The sequence below is a fragment of the Cricetulus griseus genome, chromosome 7 (genome assembly GCF_003668045.3).
Source record: "Cricetulus griseus strain 17A/GY chromosome 7, alternate assembly CriGri-PICRH-1.0, whole genome shotgun sequence".
Classification (NCBI taxonomy): Eukaryota; Metazoa; Chordata; class Mammalia; order Rodentia; family Cricetidae; genus Cricetulus; species Cricetulus griseus.
The window spans coordinates 2,332,988-2,345,285 of NC_048600.1; the positions used below are offsets into that span (position 1 = coordinate 2,332,988).

At 40.3% G+C, this 12,298-nt stretch overlaps 1 protein-coding gene across 4 annotated transcripts in view; it reads right to left on the reverse strand.

Annotated features, from left to right (window-relative positions):
* Glmn (glomulin, FKBP associated protein) overlaps positions 1 to 12,298 on the reverse strand; it is a 28,885-nt gene that overhangs the window by 2,005 nt on the left and 14,582 nt on the right. For all 4 annotated transcript variants that reach the window (XM_027425909.2, XM_027425910.2, XM_027425908.2 and 1 more), the window contains exons 9-16: positions 8,617 to 8,670; positions 8,274 to 8,304; positions 7,899 to 7,988; positions 6,847 to 6,888; positions 6,671 to 6,744; positions 4,752 to 4,836; positions 4,185 to 4,291; positions 3,754 to 3,817 (exon numbers count right to left, since the gene is read on the reverse strand). In XM_027425909.2, coding sequence (XP_027281710.1) covers positions 3,754 to 3,817; positions 4,185 to 4,291; positions 4,752 to 4,836; positions 6,671 to 6,744; positions 6,847 to 6,888; positions 7,899 to 7,988; positions 8,274 to 8,304; positions 8,617 to 8,670 — 547 coding nt within the window. The remainder of the gene's footprint in view (positions 1 to 3,753; positions 3,818 to 4,184; positions 4,292 to 4,751; positions 4,837 to 6,670; positions 6,745 to 6,846; positions 6,889 to 7,898; positions 7,989 to 8,273; positions 8,305 to 8,616; positions 8,671 to 12,298) is intronic.

The following is a 12,298-nucleotide window of genomic DNA, read 5'->3' on the forward strand; positions in this document are numbered from 1 at the left end:
AAAATAGGCTAAAGAAAATTTCTTTCACGTGCTGTTCCACATATTCCAGTCTTTCCCATAATGAACTGTACTGTTTTTAGAAGCACGTAGGAGTAAAGACGCTATGGAGTTAAAAATATATTCTTTGTCTTACATGAAAGTTATCAGATCTTTTTTAAAACACAAAAGAAATAAGTTTAAGATTTCTTTCGTCTTTGATGTTAAAAAAGTAACAAGATTTTTACAACATTTATAAGAGTTGAACTTTTGAAATCCTCTCAGTTGTCTGCCTTTCATATTCACGGCACTGGTTTAACAGTTCTGTCTTAACTATGGATTCACTGCAGCCTACCAAACCCCACTAGACATGTCTATACCACTGTGAAATGGGTTCCAGAACAGGTAGGAATCTTGCAAAGACAGAGTCAACCATAATAAAACTAAGACATGGAAAAGGGCATGGCCATGTTCCCCTCTTGGCCCTTCTCCTAACATATGTCTTATTTATTAAATGGTATCACAGAATTTTACCCCTTCCACAGTAAGTAAGGGACAGCCACCACCTAAGCCATGTGGCCCCACAGATTATGCACTGGGGCTGTTTCATTTCACTGCTTTACTGTGGTGGTAAGGACTGAATCCAAGACCTCATGACAGACCATTCTGCCACAGAATAACAACTCCAGTCCTGGCACATTTTAATTTTAAATAAACAGGCATTAGAAAGAATTTGAGTGACGAGGACAGAAGGTAGGCAATAGCACAATTACAGCTCTATTTTAGAATAAACCTGTAATTCAAAAGAAGTAACAATTAGCTAAAGAAACCCAGCAATAGAGAACATGAGCCATAAGAATTAGAGATGGCAATGTCTGTCTTTGAGGGTCTAAAATGACAGGAAGCTGAAGTGTGGACGGATAGTAAGGCAAAGGACGTGGGGAGTAAAAAGGTGGCTGTAACTCAAACTGGCCAGAAAAGAAAGCAGTTAGACTCATTATGAATCGCTTTATTGTCTTGATACTGGAATGGCTTTCTATCTCTTCCTGTGTGCCTTTCTGACTGTTTAGCTTTCCACCTTTTAGCACACTTAAATGGGCAAAAATAGGAACCCCTGGAGGTTCCTCCAAGTAAAATTACCACAGTTCAGCATCACCACAGTATCACTTTGTAACTTGTAAGTCAAGCCAAAAAGCTGCACTTTTTGTTTTAGAAAAGGGTGCTACTTCCCACTGCAGGCTGTCCTAGAACTGTAAGTTCCCTCAGGCAGAGGAATCACACCTGGAGGGGAGCTGTCAGTTACTTGCTAACTACAGTGGCTACATTTGCTTTTCCTTGCTGTAACTGTTGTTAGGAAAGTTTCCATCACAGAACTCAGGAGGCATACAGGTGGGTCTCAGTGAGTTCGAAGTCAGCCTGGTCTACAGAGCAAACTCCAGGACAGCCAGGGCTACACAGAGAAACCCTGTCTCAAAAAAACAAAACCAAACAATGAAAAACAGATAGAGGTAGACAGATGCCTGAGAGGAATAGGAGGGCCTGGCAAATGGATGACCCCTGTGAAGTCCTGACAGCTTTGCTGGGCATGCCAGTGTCTTCACCTAGTACAGACTGCAGCAGTGTGAATAGTGGTCAAGTAACTGAGTGCACTAGTCTGAAGTACTGCTGCTCCTGAGATTTCTCATCCTAATTGTGACTTACCCAAGTAATAAAGACCTCTGGCACTCTTACCTGAAACTTAATTACTTTCATTCTTCCTATCACTTTTTTAAAAATCCAGATTAACATGATTCATGTGGTTACAGGTAATAGGAGAGTAATTATTAGAATTGAGTAGGCAGAAATGTGATTTTACTGTATGACAAATCTCCCTCAAATAGTTTTCTATTTATTGAATACTTTTAATGAAGTGCTATTTAAAAAAAAATCCAACTTCCTACACACCATTCAAAAAGTACTATTAACAAACTCAGTTTTAGGGCTAAATATGCTTCAGTTTGTCATGTCTGAGGTAATATAATTTTATTTCACATAGCTCTGATTAAAATCCTATATTAAAATTATATATAAGTGGAAGAGGCTGAGTAAGAGGTTCATGGTCTATGGAGCTCCACAAGGTCAATTGATATAAGACCTGTACCTTTCCTGCCAACAGGGCTGGGGTGGTTTGGTGTAATTAGCACACATAAGCTCATAGGGAGTGGGACTGTTTGGAGGTGTGGCTTCGCTGGAGATATGGCCTTGTTGGAGGTAATGTGTCACTATGAAGCCAAGCCCCACACATGCTCAAGCCATGCCCAGTGTCTCAGTTCACTTCCTGATCTATCCAGGATCTATCCCTGGTACATGAGCTAGCTTGATGGAGCCCATTCTAAGATGGGATGCCATGCTCAGCCTTAATGCATGGAGGAGGGGCTTGGCTCTGTCCCCGCCTATTGTACCAGACTTTGTTGACTCCTCATGGAAGTCCTCACCCGTGAGGAGGCGTGAACTGGGGTGGGCTGGAGGGGAGAATGGGGGGTGCAGGGGGAGGGATGGGAGGGAGAACTGTGGTTGGAATGTAAAATGAAATTTAAAAGAATAAATTGGGGCTGGAGAGATGGCTCAGAGGTTAAGAGCACTGGCTGTTGTTCCAAAGGTCCTGAGTTCAATTCCCAGCAACCACATGGTGGCTCACAACCATCTGTAATGAGATCTGGTGCCTTTTTCTGGCCTGCAGCATACATGCAGGCAGAACACTATTTACATAATAAATAAATAAAATTTTTAAGAAAGAATAAATAAATTATAAAAAATAAATTGGAGCAATTAAAAAAAAAGATTTAGGTATCTCAGCTCCTTCTCCAGCACCATGTCTGCCTGCCACCATATTTCCCTCCATGACGATAATGAACTCAACCTCTGAAACTGTAAGTGAGCCACCCCATTAAAAGTTTTCTGTAACAATAAGTCTTTCCGCCAAGCTGCCTGAGCCCTGCTGCCACGTGGGTGCTTTCGGCCAGGCTGCCCAAGTTCTGCCTGCTGCCACATTATGGTCCCAAGTAACATACAAAGATTTATATTAGGTACAAATGCTGCTTGGCCAATGACTAGGATTTCTCATCTGCTAGCTGAGTCTTTTTTTTTTTTTTTTTTCCAAGACAGGGTTTCTCTGTGGCTTTGGAGGCTGTCCTGGAACTAGCTCTTGTAGACCAGGCTGGTCTCGAACTCACAGAGATCCACCTGCCTCTGCCTCCTGAGTGCTGGGATTAAAGGTGTGTGCCACCAACGCCCAGCTTAGCTCAGTCTTAATTATCATAAATCTATATTTTATAAGATTTATCGGACACCAGCGGAAGCCTCCTGTCTTCCTGGGCTCGCATGGTGACTCTGCGCTTTCTCCTACGTTTCCCAGAATCCTCCTTGACTCCTAGCCCCACCTATCTTGCTTTCCTATTGGCCAACAGTACTTATATTTATCCACCAATAAGACAGTCATATACACAGAAGGACCTTCCCTATCAGTTTTCCTTTATTAGAGTTGCGTGGTTATAGTGTCTCTTCACACTAAGAACACTAAGACAAGGGCCTAGCAAGAGAGCAGAGACACAGCAGGAAACACAGTCAGATGTGAAAAGTTAAGTGTGCCTGGGGACTGACAGCAGTGTCAGAATAGGTACCAAGTGTTATAGCTGGATAAAAATAATAAATGCTGGTTTAGCACAGTAATCAAGAAAAGCAGAAACACTACTTTTGCATTCTGCATATAATCACAGGTTTTTCAAATAATTCACTTACTTGATTGTCATTTTCATTATCTTTGATAACCAAATACCTCAATAAATTCAGTGAAGCCATAATCCTGTTAATTAAAAAGTAATTTGTTATTTTCAGTATAGACTTATGTAATCAACAATTGCCATATATAAAGCAAATAAAAAGCTTGGAAACACTGCTGTTAACACATCTGCCCTTGGACACTATCCCCACCCATCTGTTTTTGTGAGATTCTTACATTTTAGTCACAAATGCTATGGTTTCAAATCTCAGTGTAATGCTGAGTACCAGTAAGTCACTGTCCTTGAAAGACTTTTGTGTAAGTCACTGAGTATCTTAAATAGGAAAATCTTATGTATTTTTATGAACTAATTACAGATCATAAAATCACAGGAAAACATTGTCTTAATTTAGGAAGTTTACTATTAGAACCCTGGTGATGGTCACCTCACCTATCTGAGTTCTGCAGTAAATCTGTTTCAGCACCCTCAGGGAGAAACAGTACCAAGTCCAACAGAGAAATCAGCTGTGGTCCTGCAAACCATTTGTTATATGTTTTCTGAAAAGCAAAAGAAACATTATGAAAAGTTTATGTATAGCATGATAAATCTTATATATGGTAATAACGTGACACTAAAAAAACTATTATATTTTTAACATACATTTTAAATTTTCATTTCTATGTACCCATTCACTTTCTAGACATATTTGAACATCTTGCCAGTTTGAGAACACTGGTGGTCTTTTTTTTTTTTTACACCAGATTATGCATATAAGATGCAAATTTCCATTTTTTGGAAGTATATTGCACAACAAAAGCCAAAACAAGTAATAACAGCTTAAGTTTACAATTAACAAGTTGTCAAATTTCAGGGAGGTATGGTGGTGTTTGCTTTTTAAACAGGGAATTATACTTTAATAATACAGACAGAAAAATATTGTGGGTAAACCAATACTGATATATATGCCACATGTTTTTAAATTGGTAACTGACTCCTCACCTGGGTCTGTATTCTTACCTTAAATGATGCGTCAATCTGATTTTTGATATTTTGAATTATAAATCCTTCCACACCTGAGTGATTACTTGTATTTAATAAGCACCTTGAAAGCATAACACATGAAATTATATTAAACCACAATATAATTAGTGATAAAAAAGTTTACAATTCCATTGGGCCTTATATTAATTTTTAAGAATACAAAGTTCTTGTATTAGTGACAATGATTATCGATGTGGTTAGCTAACTAAGGTCATCTAATGTGGATGCCCTCTATATACTATGAATATGTTTTATTACCATTGGTTAATAAAGAAGCTGACTTGCCAATAGCCAGGCAGAAAATCCAAACAGAGATCTGGATAGAAGAAAGGCAGAGTGAAAGAGACACCATGTAGCCTGAGGAGTAAGATGCCAGAGCATTACGAATAAGCCATGGCCACGTGGTGATACATAGATTATTAGAAATGGGTTAGTTTACTTGTGAGAGCTAGTCAGCAATATGCCTGAGCCATTGTTCAAACAATTATAATTAATATTAAGCCTCAGAGTGATTATTTTATAAGCAGCTGCAGGACTGGGTGGGATGCATAAAAGCTTTTAGCTACAGTCATCTTAACAGTTTTTGCTTTCACTAACTGGTAAATTTTATGTACAACTGAGTCTTTAAAAAAATTTGTGTGTGTCTGTGTGTGTGTGTGTGTGTGTGTGTGTGTGTGTGTGTGTGTGTACCTGTGCAGAGGCCATAGGTATCCTGATCTATCAGGTGTGTGTGTTTGTAGGCCAGAGAACACTAGGTGTCCTGTTCTGTCAGGCGTGTGTGTGTGTGTGTGTGTGTGTGTGTGTGTGTGTAGGCCAGAGAACACTGGATGTCCTGTTCTGTCAGTCTGTAGGCCAGAGAACACAGTCATGTGTGTGTGTGTGTGTGTGTGTGTGTAGGCCAGAGAACACTAGGTGTCCTGTTCTGTCAGGGTGTGTGTGTGTGTGTGTGTGTGTGTGTGTGTGTGTGTAGGCCAGAGAACACTGGATGTCCTGTTCTGTCAGTCATGTGTATGTGTGTGTAGGCCAGAGAACAATACATCTACCTCCAATATAAGAACTGTGGAATGTCCACGTAAACTGTATATATGACCTTATAAAGCCTGTATTTATTATTTAGCCTAAAGTTTTCTAATCTTTAATTTGTTGCCTAAAAACTCTACTAGAGAGATCTAAGAGTAACTTGGAGTGACTAATCTGTCAAATTACAAATCTTTGTGGCACCCTTGGTTTCGATTATAAACAATGGAGATTACTGAACTCTGTAAGGTTCTAGAAGGAGCATTATCAATCCTAGTTATTCTTTTAAGACCGCTTAAGTTTACAGTGTTCCAATCAAACTAAAAATTACACACTGCTACTCACATAATACACATTACATGTTTCCAAAATACTTGATGCGCTGAGTCTTCCACTCTCATAGGTATGGAACAATACCATACAAATAGTGTACTTTAAATAATTACATGGCACTTGTAGGTTTCAGTCATCCATGGGCTATGTTTTGAAGTTGATATGTTAAAGACTGGGTGCAGCTGACAAGACTTTTGTGAAGTGATTGATTAGATCCTGAAGGCTTAAACCAATCTATAGATAGATCAACCCATGACTGAGTCATAATACAATGGTATTCCTGAGAGGTGGAAACTAGGAGGAAGCTGGTCCCTGAGAGGATGCGTCTTGTCCTTGGCCCTTTCTGTGAGGTGAAGGGTTCTGCTCCATTATGGCCTCCATACACTTCCTCCATATGAGCTCCGTCTTGCAAGCCACAGATGCCACGCTGAGCCTAAATAACCTTTCTCCCTAAGTCGCTTTCTCAGTTACCTTGTCAGGGCAATGGAAAGTATCCAGCTCACCAGCTTCATACACACCTAAATAATGTATATTTGTATACACACCTAAATAATGTATATTTGCCTTGTGAATCCAACTTGTCGATATACAGCTGAAGCATGGCTAAACCCTTTTTTCTCTGAAATGAAATAAACAATACAATCACAAAGACATTTAAAATTAAGTTATTTACTAAAACTTCTCACTATGACTCATTAGTTAGTCCCCAAATCACACATACCAATGTCTCAATGGGGCAAAGTGTCATTACTTTGACTAAGCCCTAGAAATAAAGAAAAGAAAAAAACCATTTTAAATTCAGATATGGATTCTGACTGCAAAGCAAGTTACATTATTACCAGATGCAAACTAACAGTTGAGAGGAAAGAGAGCAGCGAAGGGAAGCAGACAAGCTATGGAGTTGCAATCCTATGGCCTTCACTGCGACATCCTTGGCAAACCAACTGCAATCAGTTTTGTACACAGCACAAAATGAGATGTGACTCAGTGTGATTTTAAAGTGAATGGTAATTTTCAATTACGTATAGAATAGCAAGAAAAGGAAGTAAAATATTAAGAAACATAATGTATCCATTAAATAAAGTAAAGCTTAATGTAGTAGCAAAAGACACTCCTTTCTATTGAACTATTAAGAAATTTCTAAGCCAGGCGGTGGTGGCGCAAGCCTTTAATCCCAGTGCTCAGGTGGCAGAGGCAGGCAAATCTCTGAGTTCAAGGCCACCCTGGTCTACAAAGCTACACGGAAAACCCAGTCTGGAAAAACCAAGAAAGAAAAAACAGGAATTTCTAGACTCACAGCTAAAAATCTACATGGTGAACAAAGAGCACAGGCAAGTCCATCCTAGGAGGAGACACAGGATGGAGACTGAAGACTGAGAGTGTAAGTCAGGACTAGCTCAAGGGGTTTGCTTCCCCAGGGCCTTCCATCATGCCATCAACTGGGATGGTGGCTAATAGCTAAGTATAAGTTAATTCTAGGAGCTGGGGGAAACTCATAAAAATAAAAGTATTTTAAAGTATAAATTAATCAAAATAGGATTTAAAATTCAGTTCCATAGTCTTACTAGCCACTAGCAGTTAGTCTGGCTTCTGTCATGGCCAGCACGATGGCAAGCAGACCATTTCCATCAGCACAAAAACCTCAACTGGAAGCTATAGCAGCACTTGCAGAGGCTGAGAAGGAAAGGAGAGGAACGGCAGGCATAGGCTACCTCGGCAGAGCTCAGGACCAACAAGCAGCTGTTTCAGTGTTTGTATGTAAATTCCACTTACCTGAGGCACAGCAAGAAAACTCTTAATCTCTAAGTACTGATAAAGGAGGCTGCTGTCTTCTAATCTCAATAAGCTATTCTCCAGAAGTTCCTACAGGTGAAAATACATGCACATACATACAGGTGAAGTTAACAGTTATATTCATATTTTTACGATTTATAATGCTAGCCAACAGGCTGGTAAGATGGCTCAACAGAGAAAGGGGGTTACCACAAGCCTGATGGCCTGAGGTCCCCAGAACATACACAATGAAGAGAACTGGCTGCTGAAGTTGTCCTCTGACCTCCACAAGTGCACATGCATGGGCCTGTACACACACACACACACACACACAAACACACACACACACACACAATGGTGGCAAAAGAATCTTACCAATCCTTTGGAGAAAATAGACTGTTCTGTTCTGAAAGAAAGTATTAAAAATTATCACTATGGGTTTTAGGATGGTTCCTTACTTTAGGAAAAGCAAATAAAAATTGAAATACAGATTCTTTTTATAGCTGGAATGACTGGTACACATCTGAACACTAGCACTTTACTTGGGAGACTGAAACAAGAGGATCTAGCATAGGACACAGGGCTCAGGTAGCAGGCCTGGCCTCAGCACTTGATGATGCTAAGGATTAGTCTGAACCCTGCCCTCTCTGTTCCCACTTCTCCTAAGGACTAGTCAATATTACAGCTTAATCCTGGGATGTCATCTAAATGGTCTTACCTTTGCAGAAACAGTTCAATGTGTTCCATGTTCAGCTGCAAAAGGTATGATGGGCTAAAATAGGAAAGAATAAAAAGAGATGTTTAGAATCAGCAATTTCTTCTCAATCACTGATAGAGATCAAACCCAGAGCCTCATGCTTGCTAGATAAGAACTCAACACTGATCTCCAATCACAGCCCCAAATATCTCACACACATACATGTAGAAATTTTATACACATACTATTTGAATTCTATTCACCCCAGAAAACACATGTTGGAGTAATAGCCCCCAGAACTCAGAATATTGGAGTTAAGGTTTTACAGAGTTAAAATGAGGTCTTTGGAGTGAGCTCTAATCCAGTACCTCATGCTTATTAAAAAGGAAACTTAGGGGCTGGAGAAAATGGCTTAGGGGCTCTAAGATTATAGTGCTTTAGCAGAGGACTTGAGTTCAGTTCCCAGCACCCATGTCAGGCTCCATAGGCTCCAGTGCCCCCTTCAGACTTCTGCAGGCACTGCACTTACATTCACACACCCACACAGGGACATACACAGATGAACATAATTAATAAATCTTTTTAAAGGAAATTCAAAGAGTTCCACAAAAGGATTGTTAAGAATGGGAAGGCAAAGACCATCAAAGACCCAAATGCCAGAGAAGCATAGAAGAGGGAATCTCAAGTGAAGAGTTTCCTTGGTCAGACTGGCTTGTGACTACGTCTGTGAGAAATTATTCTGATTGATATGGAGAGGGCCCAGCCCCTAGGCACATGTTCTGGGCCCTGTTAGAAAGCTAGCTGAGCATGAGCTAGTAGGCAAACCAGATGCCTTGTGTTCCTGCAAAGATGGTCACAGTGTTTAGCATAGTAACAATGCAAATGAGAACGTCCACCCTCAAAAGGAAGCAACCTTCCGATGCTTTAATACATCCAGTCTCTAGAACGAGGGTCTTACGTTTCTTCATTTTGATTGAGTTTTATTTGTTGTAACAGTCCTAATGATTTTAAAGGCTATTCAATTTACCACTTCACTAACATTTCTGTTAGTTCTTTCCCCTGAGTGACCTATCTCCTGATGAGATTAGGAACTGAAGTCTACCCACTATTGAATCTGGACTTATCTTTGCTTATAGTACTGTCTGTTTTATGAGATTATGTATCAACATCTGTCATATATAATTATAATTATTATATCTTATAAATGCTTGTTCTGTTATTTTGGCTTGTATCTGTATTGTCAGACACAAGAACAGCTAGTACAGCTTACGCTCAGATTCCAATTACAATATCTTTTTCCATACTTCTATGTGGGATATCTCTCTTCCTCTGTATCTATTTCTTCATGACAGCACCTCACTGTGTAGCCCTCTTTAGCCTAGAACATACTGTGGATGGCGTTGAACTCACAGAGATTTGTCTATTCCTGACTCCTAAGTGCTTAAAGATGGAAACTAGTTTGGGACTGGAGAGATGGTTAAGCAGTTAAGAGCACATACTGTTGTTGCAGAGGTCCTGAGTCGGTTTCCCAGGACCAACTGTAACTCCATCTCTAGGGGGATCTAGTAACTCTGGTCTCCATGGGCATCAGCATCACATGCCATATGCACACATATACACACAACTGAAAATGCTTTAAAACGATAGAAACTAGTTGGATGTCATTTTAATCCAACTAGTTGATCTGCATATCTTAATTAGAGAATTCAGAGAGTTTACATTTAGGGTTATTACTGAGAGATATATGAATAATTCCTGTTGTTTTCCTGATTAAGGTACTGTTTTCTTTTTAACTTACCTTGTTTTGGGGGTTTAGTAATTCTCAATTGGTCTTCTGTTTTTCTTGTGACTTACTCTTCCCTATGCTGCTGTGGCTGTCATTTCTGTGTGCAAGATTGCTGGCTTAATAGTCGTGACTTAGTCTAGCTTGTGAAGATCTTTATTTCTACATAAATTTTGCTGGATATAGTAAAATTTTTGGAAGCCATTTACTTTCAGCTTGAAATATATCATTCCATGATCTAGTTTGTCCCCTGAGGGGTCTGATGAATTTGCCTTTGGAAGTAGCTTGGCACTACACTCTTTCTTTTTTTTTATTTTTTTTTGGGGGGGGGGTTTGAGACAGGGTTTCTCTGTGTAGCTTTGGAGCCTGTCCTGGAACTCGATCTGCAGACCAGGCCTGCCTCTGCTTCCCGAGTGCTGGGATTAAAGGCATGTGTCACCAATGCCCGGCTGGCACTCCACTCTTGTAGCAGTGTGTGTGTGTGTGTGTGTGTGTGTGTGTGTGTGTGTGTTTGCTTGGTGTTTTAGCTACACTGTTCTATGGAGAGTTTCCTGTTTGGCCATTCTAATTGCTTCCTGTGCATGGATGTACCTTCCTTTCTATAGATTTTTAAGACCACATTAGAAACTTGAATTCTGTGGCATTTCAATCACTTCACTATCTTTGGAACTGGCTACTGAAGCGTGAATTAGTGTTTGTGAGAACACTCCAAGAAAACAAGACAAGAGTCTTGTGACCTTCATTTCTTCAAAACACAGAATTGTCCTTGGAATGTGTTTTTGTGATCTTCCCAGGTGTGGTGAATAGGAGTGAGTTTACTTCAGATTACTCATTATTGCTTGCTGGAGTTATTCAAGTAACTGTGTAAATTATCCTTTGTACACTTCTACAGAAAATGGTTTTTTTTTTTTTTTGTTTGTTTGTTTGCCACATGTGGCTAGTCCTTGTGATTGTACATAGCTTAAATTCATGAGAACCTTACTTAACCCTCAGAGTATAAACTGTCTGTCTGAGGCTCTGAATAAACTTAGCCATTGCATGAGACTTGAGTCTGCCTCATTTATCAGCTCCACTCTCCCAGGTCCCGGTAATGACAACAAACCCATGAATATTTAATCACAGAAGAAAAATACTGAAACAACTATACTCCCAAAATAAGGATAGATAAGAGCTAGGATGTCTAAGGTTAGAATTACAAAGTTGGAAGTATATATAAGTAATAAGAAAGAAGAAAACAAAGAAGAGAAGAAAAAGAAGATGGTGGAAAGAGCAGAAACACCCACAGAGTGACGGTAAGAGAAATAATGTTGGGGGAATGTAACACAACTCCATCAAACGAAACACCTGCCCTTCCTATCTTACTGAGAGGTGGTGGGATTTTTTTGCTTCCCGCCCCCGGACTTGGTTCCCTTGCTGTTTATCTGATTAGCGGGTGGAGTCCACACTGCCTTCCCTGCCGACCTCGTTTGCTACCATCACTGCTGCTGCCCTAAACTCTGGCCAGTGTTCTCCACTGGTTAGCTCAGCACCCTGGCAAGTAAGTGTACTCTTTCATTTTCTCCTGCTGGCTGAGCCTAAGAACCACTCTGTGGATGCCCTTTCATACCAGAGGTGACAGTATGGCTGTGGGAAATGTGCAAGCAGCAGTTATGCTTCCACCAAAGTCTACAGAGCTCTGAATGTAGACAGCATCTATGCTGAAGGCATGGCCACTGAATGACAGCACACCTGGACACACTAGTCCTGTCTGAACCCTGACCTTGCATTCACTCATGGACAGTTTTACTCCTCAGAGGGTCAGCCATTAGCACTTAGAGGTCTAGTAACTCTGGGGCTTCTACTTCCCCCAGCTAAAAAGTATGCCCACAAGATCACTCAAGGTCCCCCTATAGCATCAGCAAGCAAGATAGGAAGCATCAG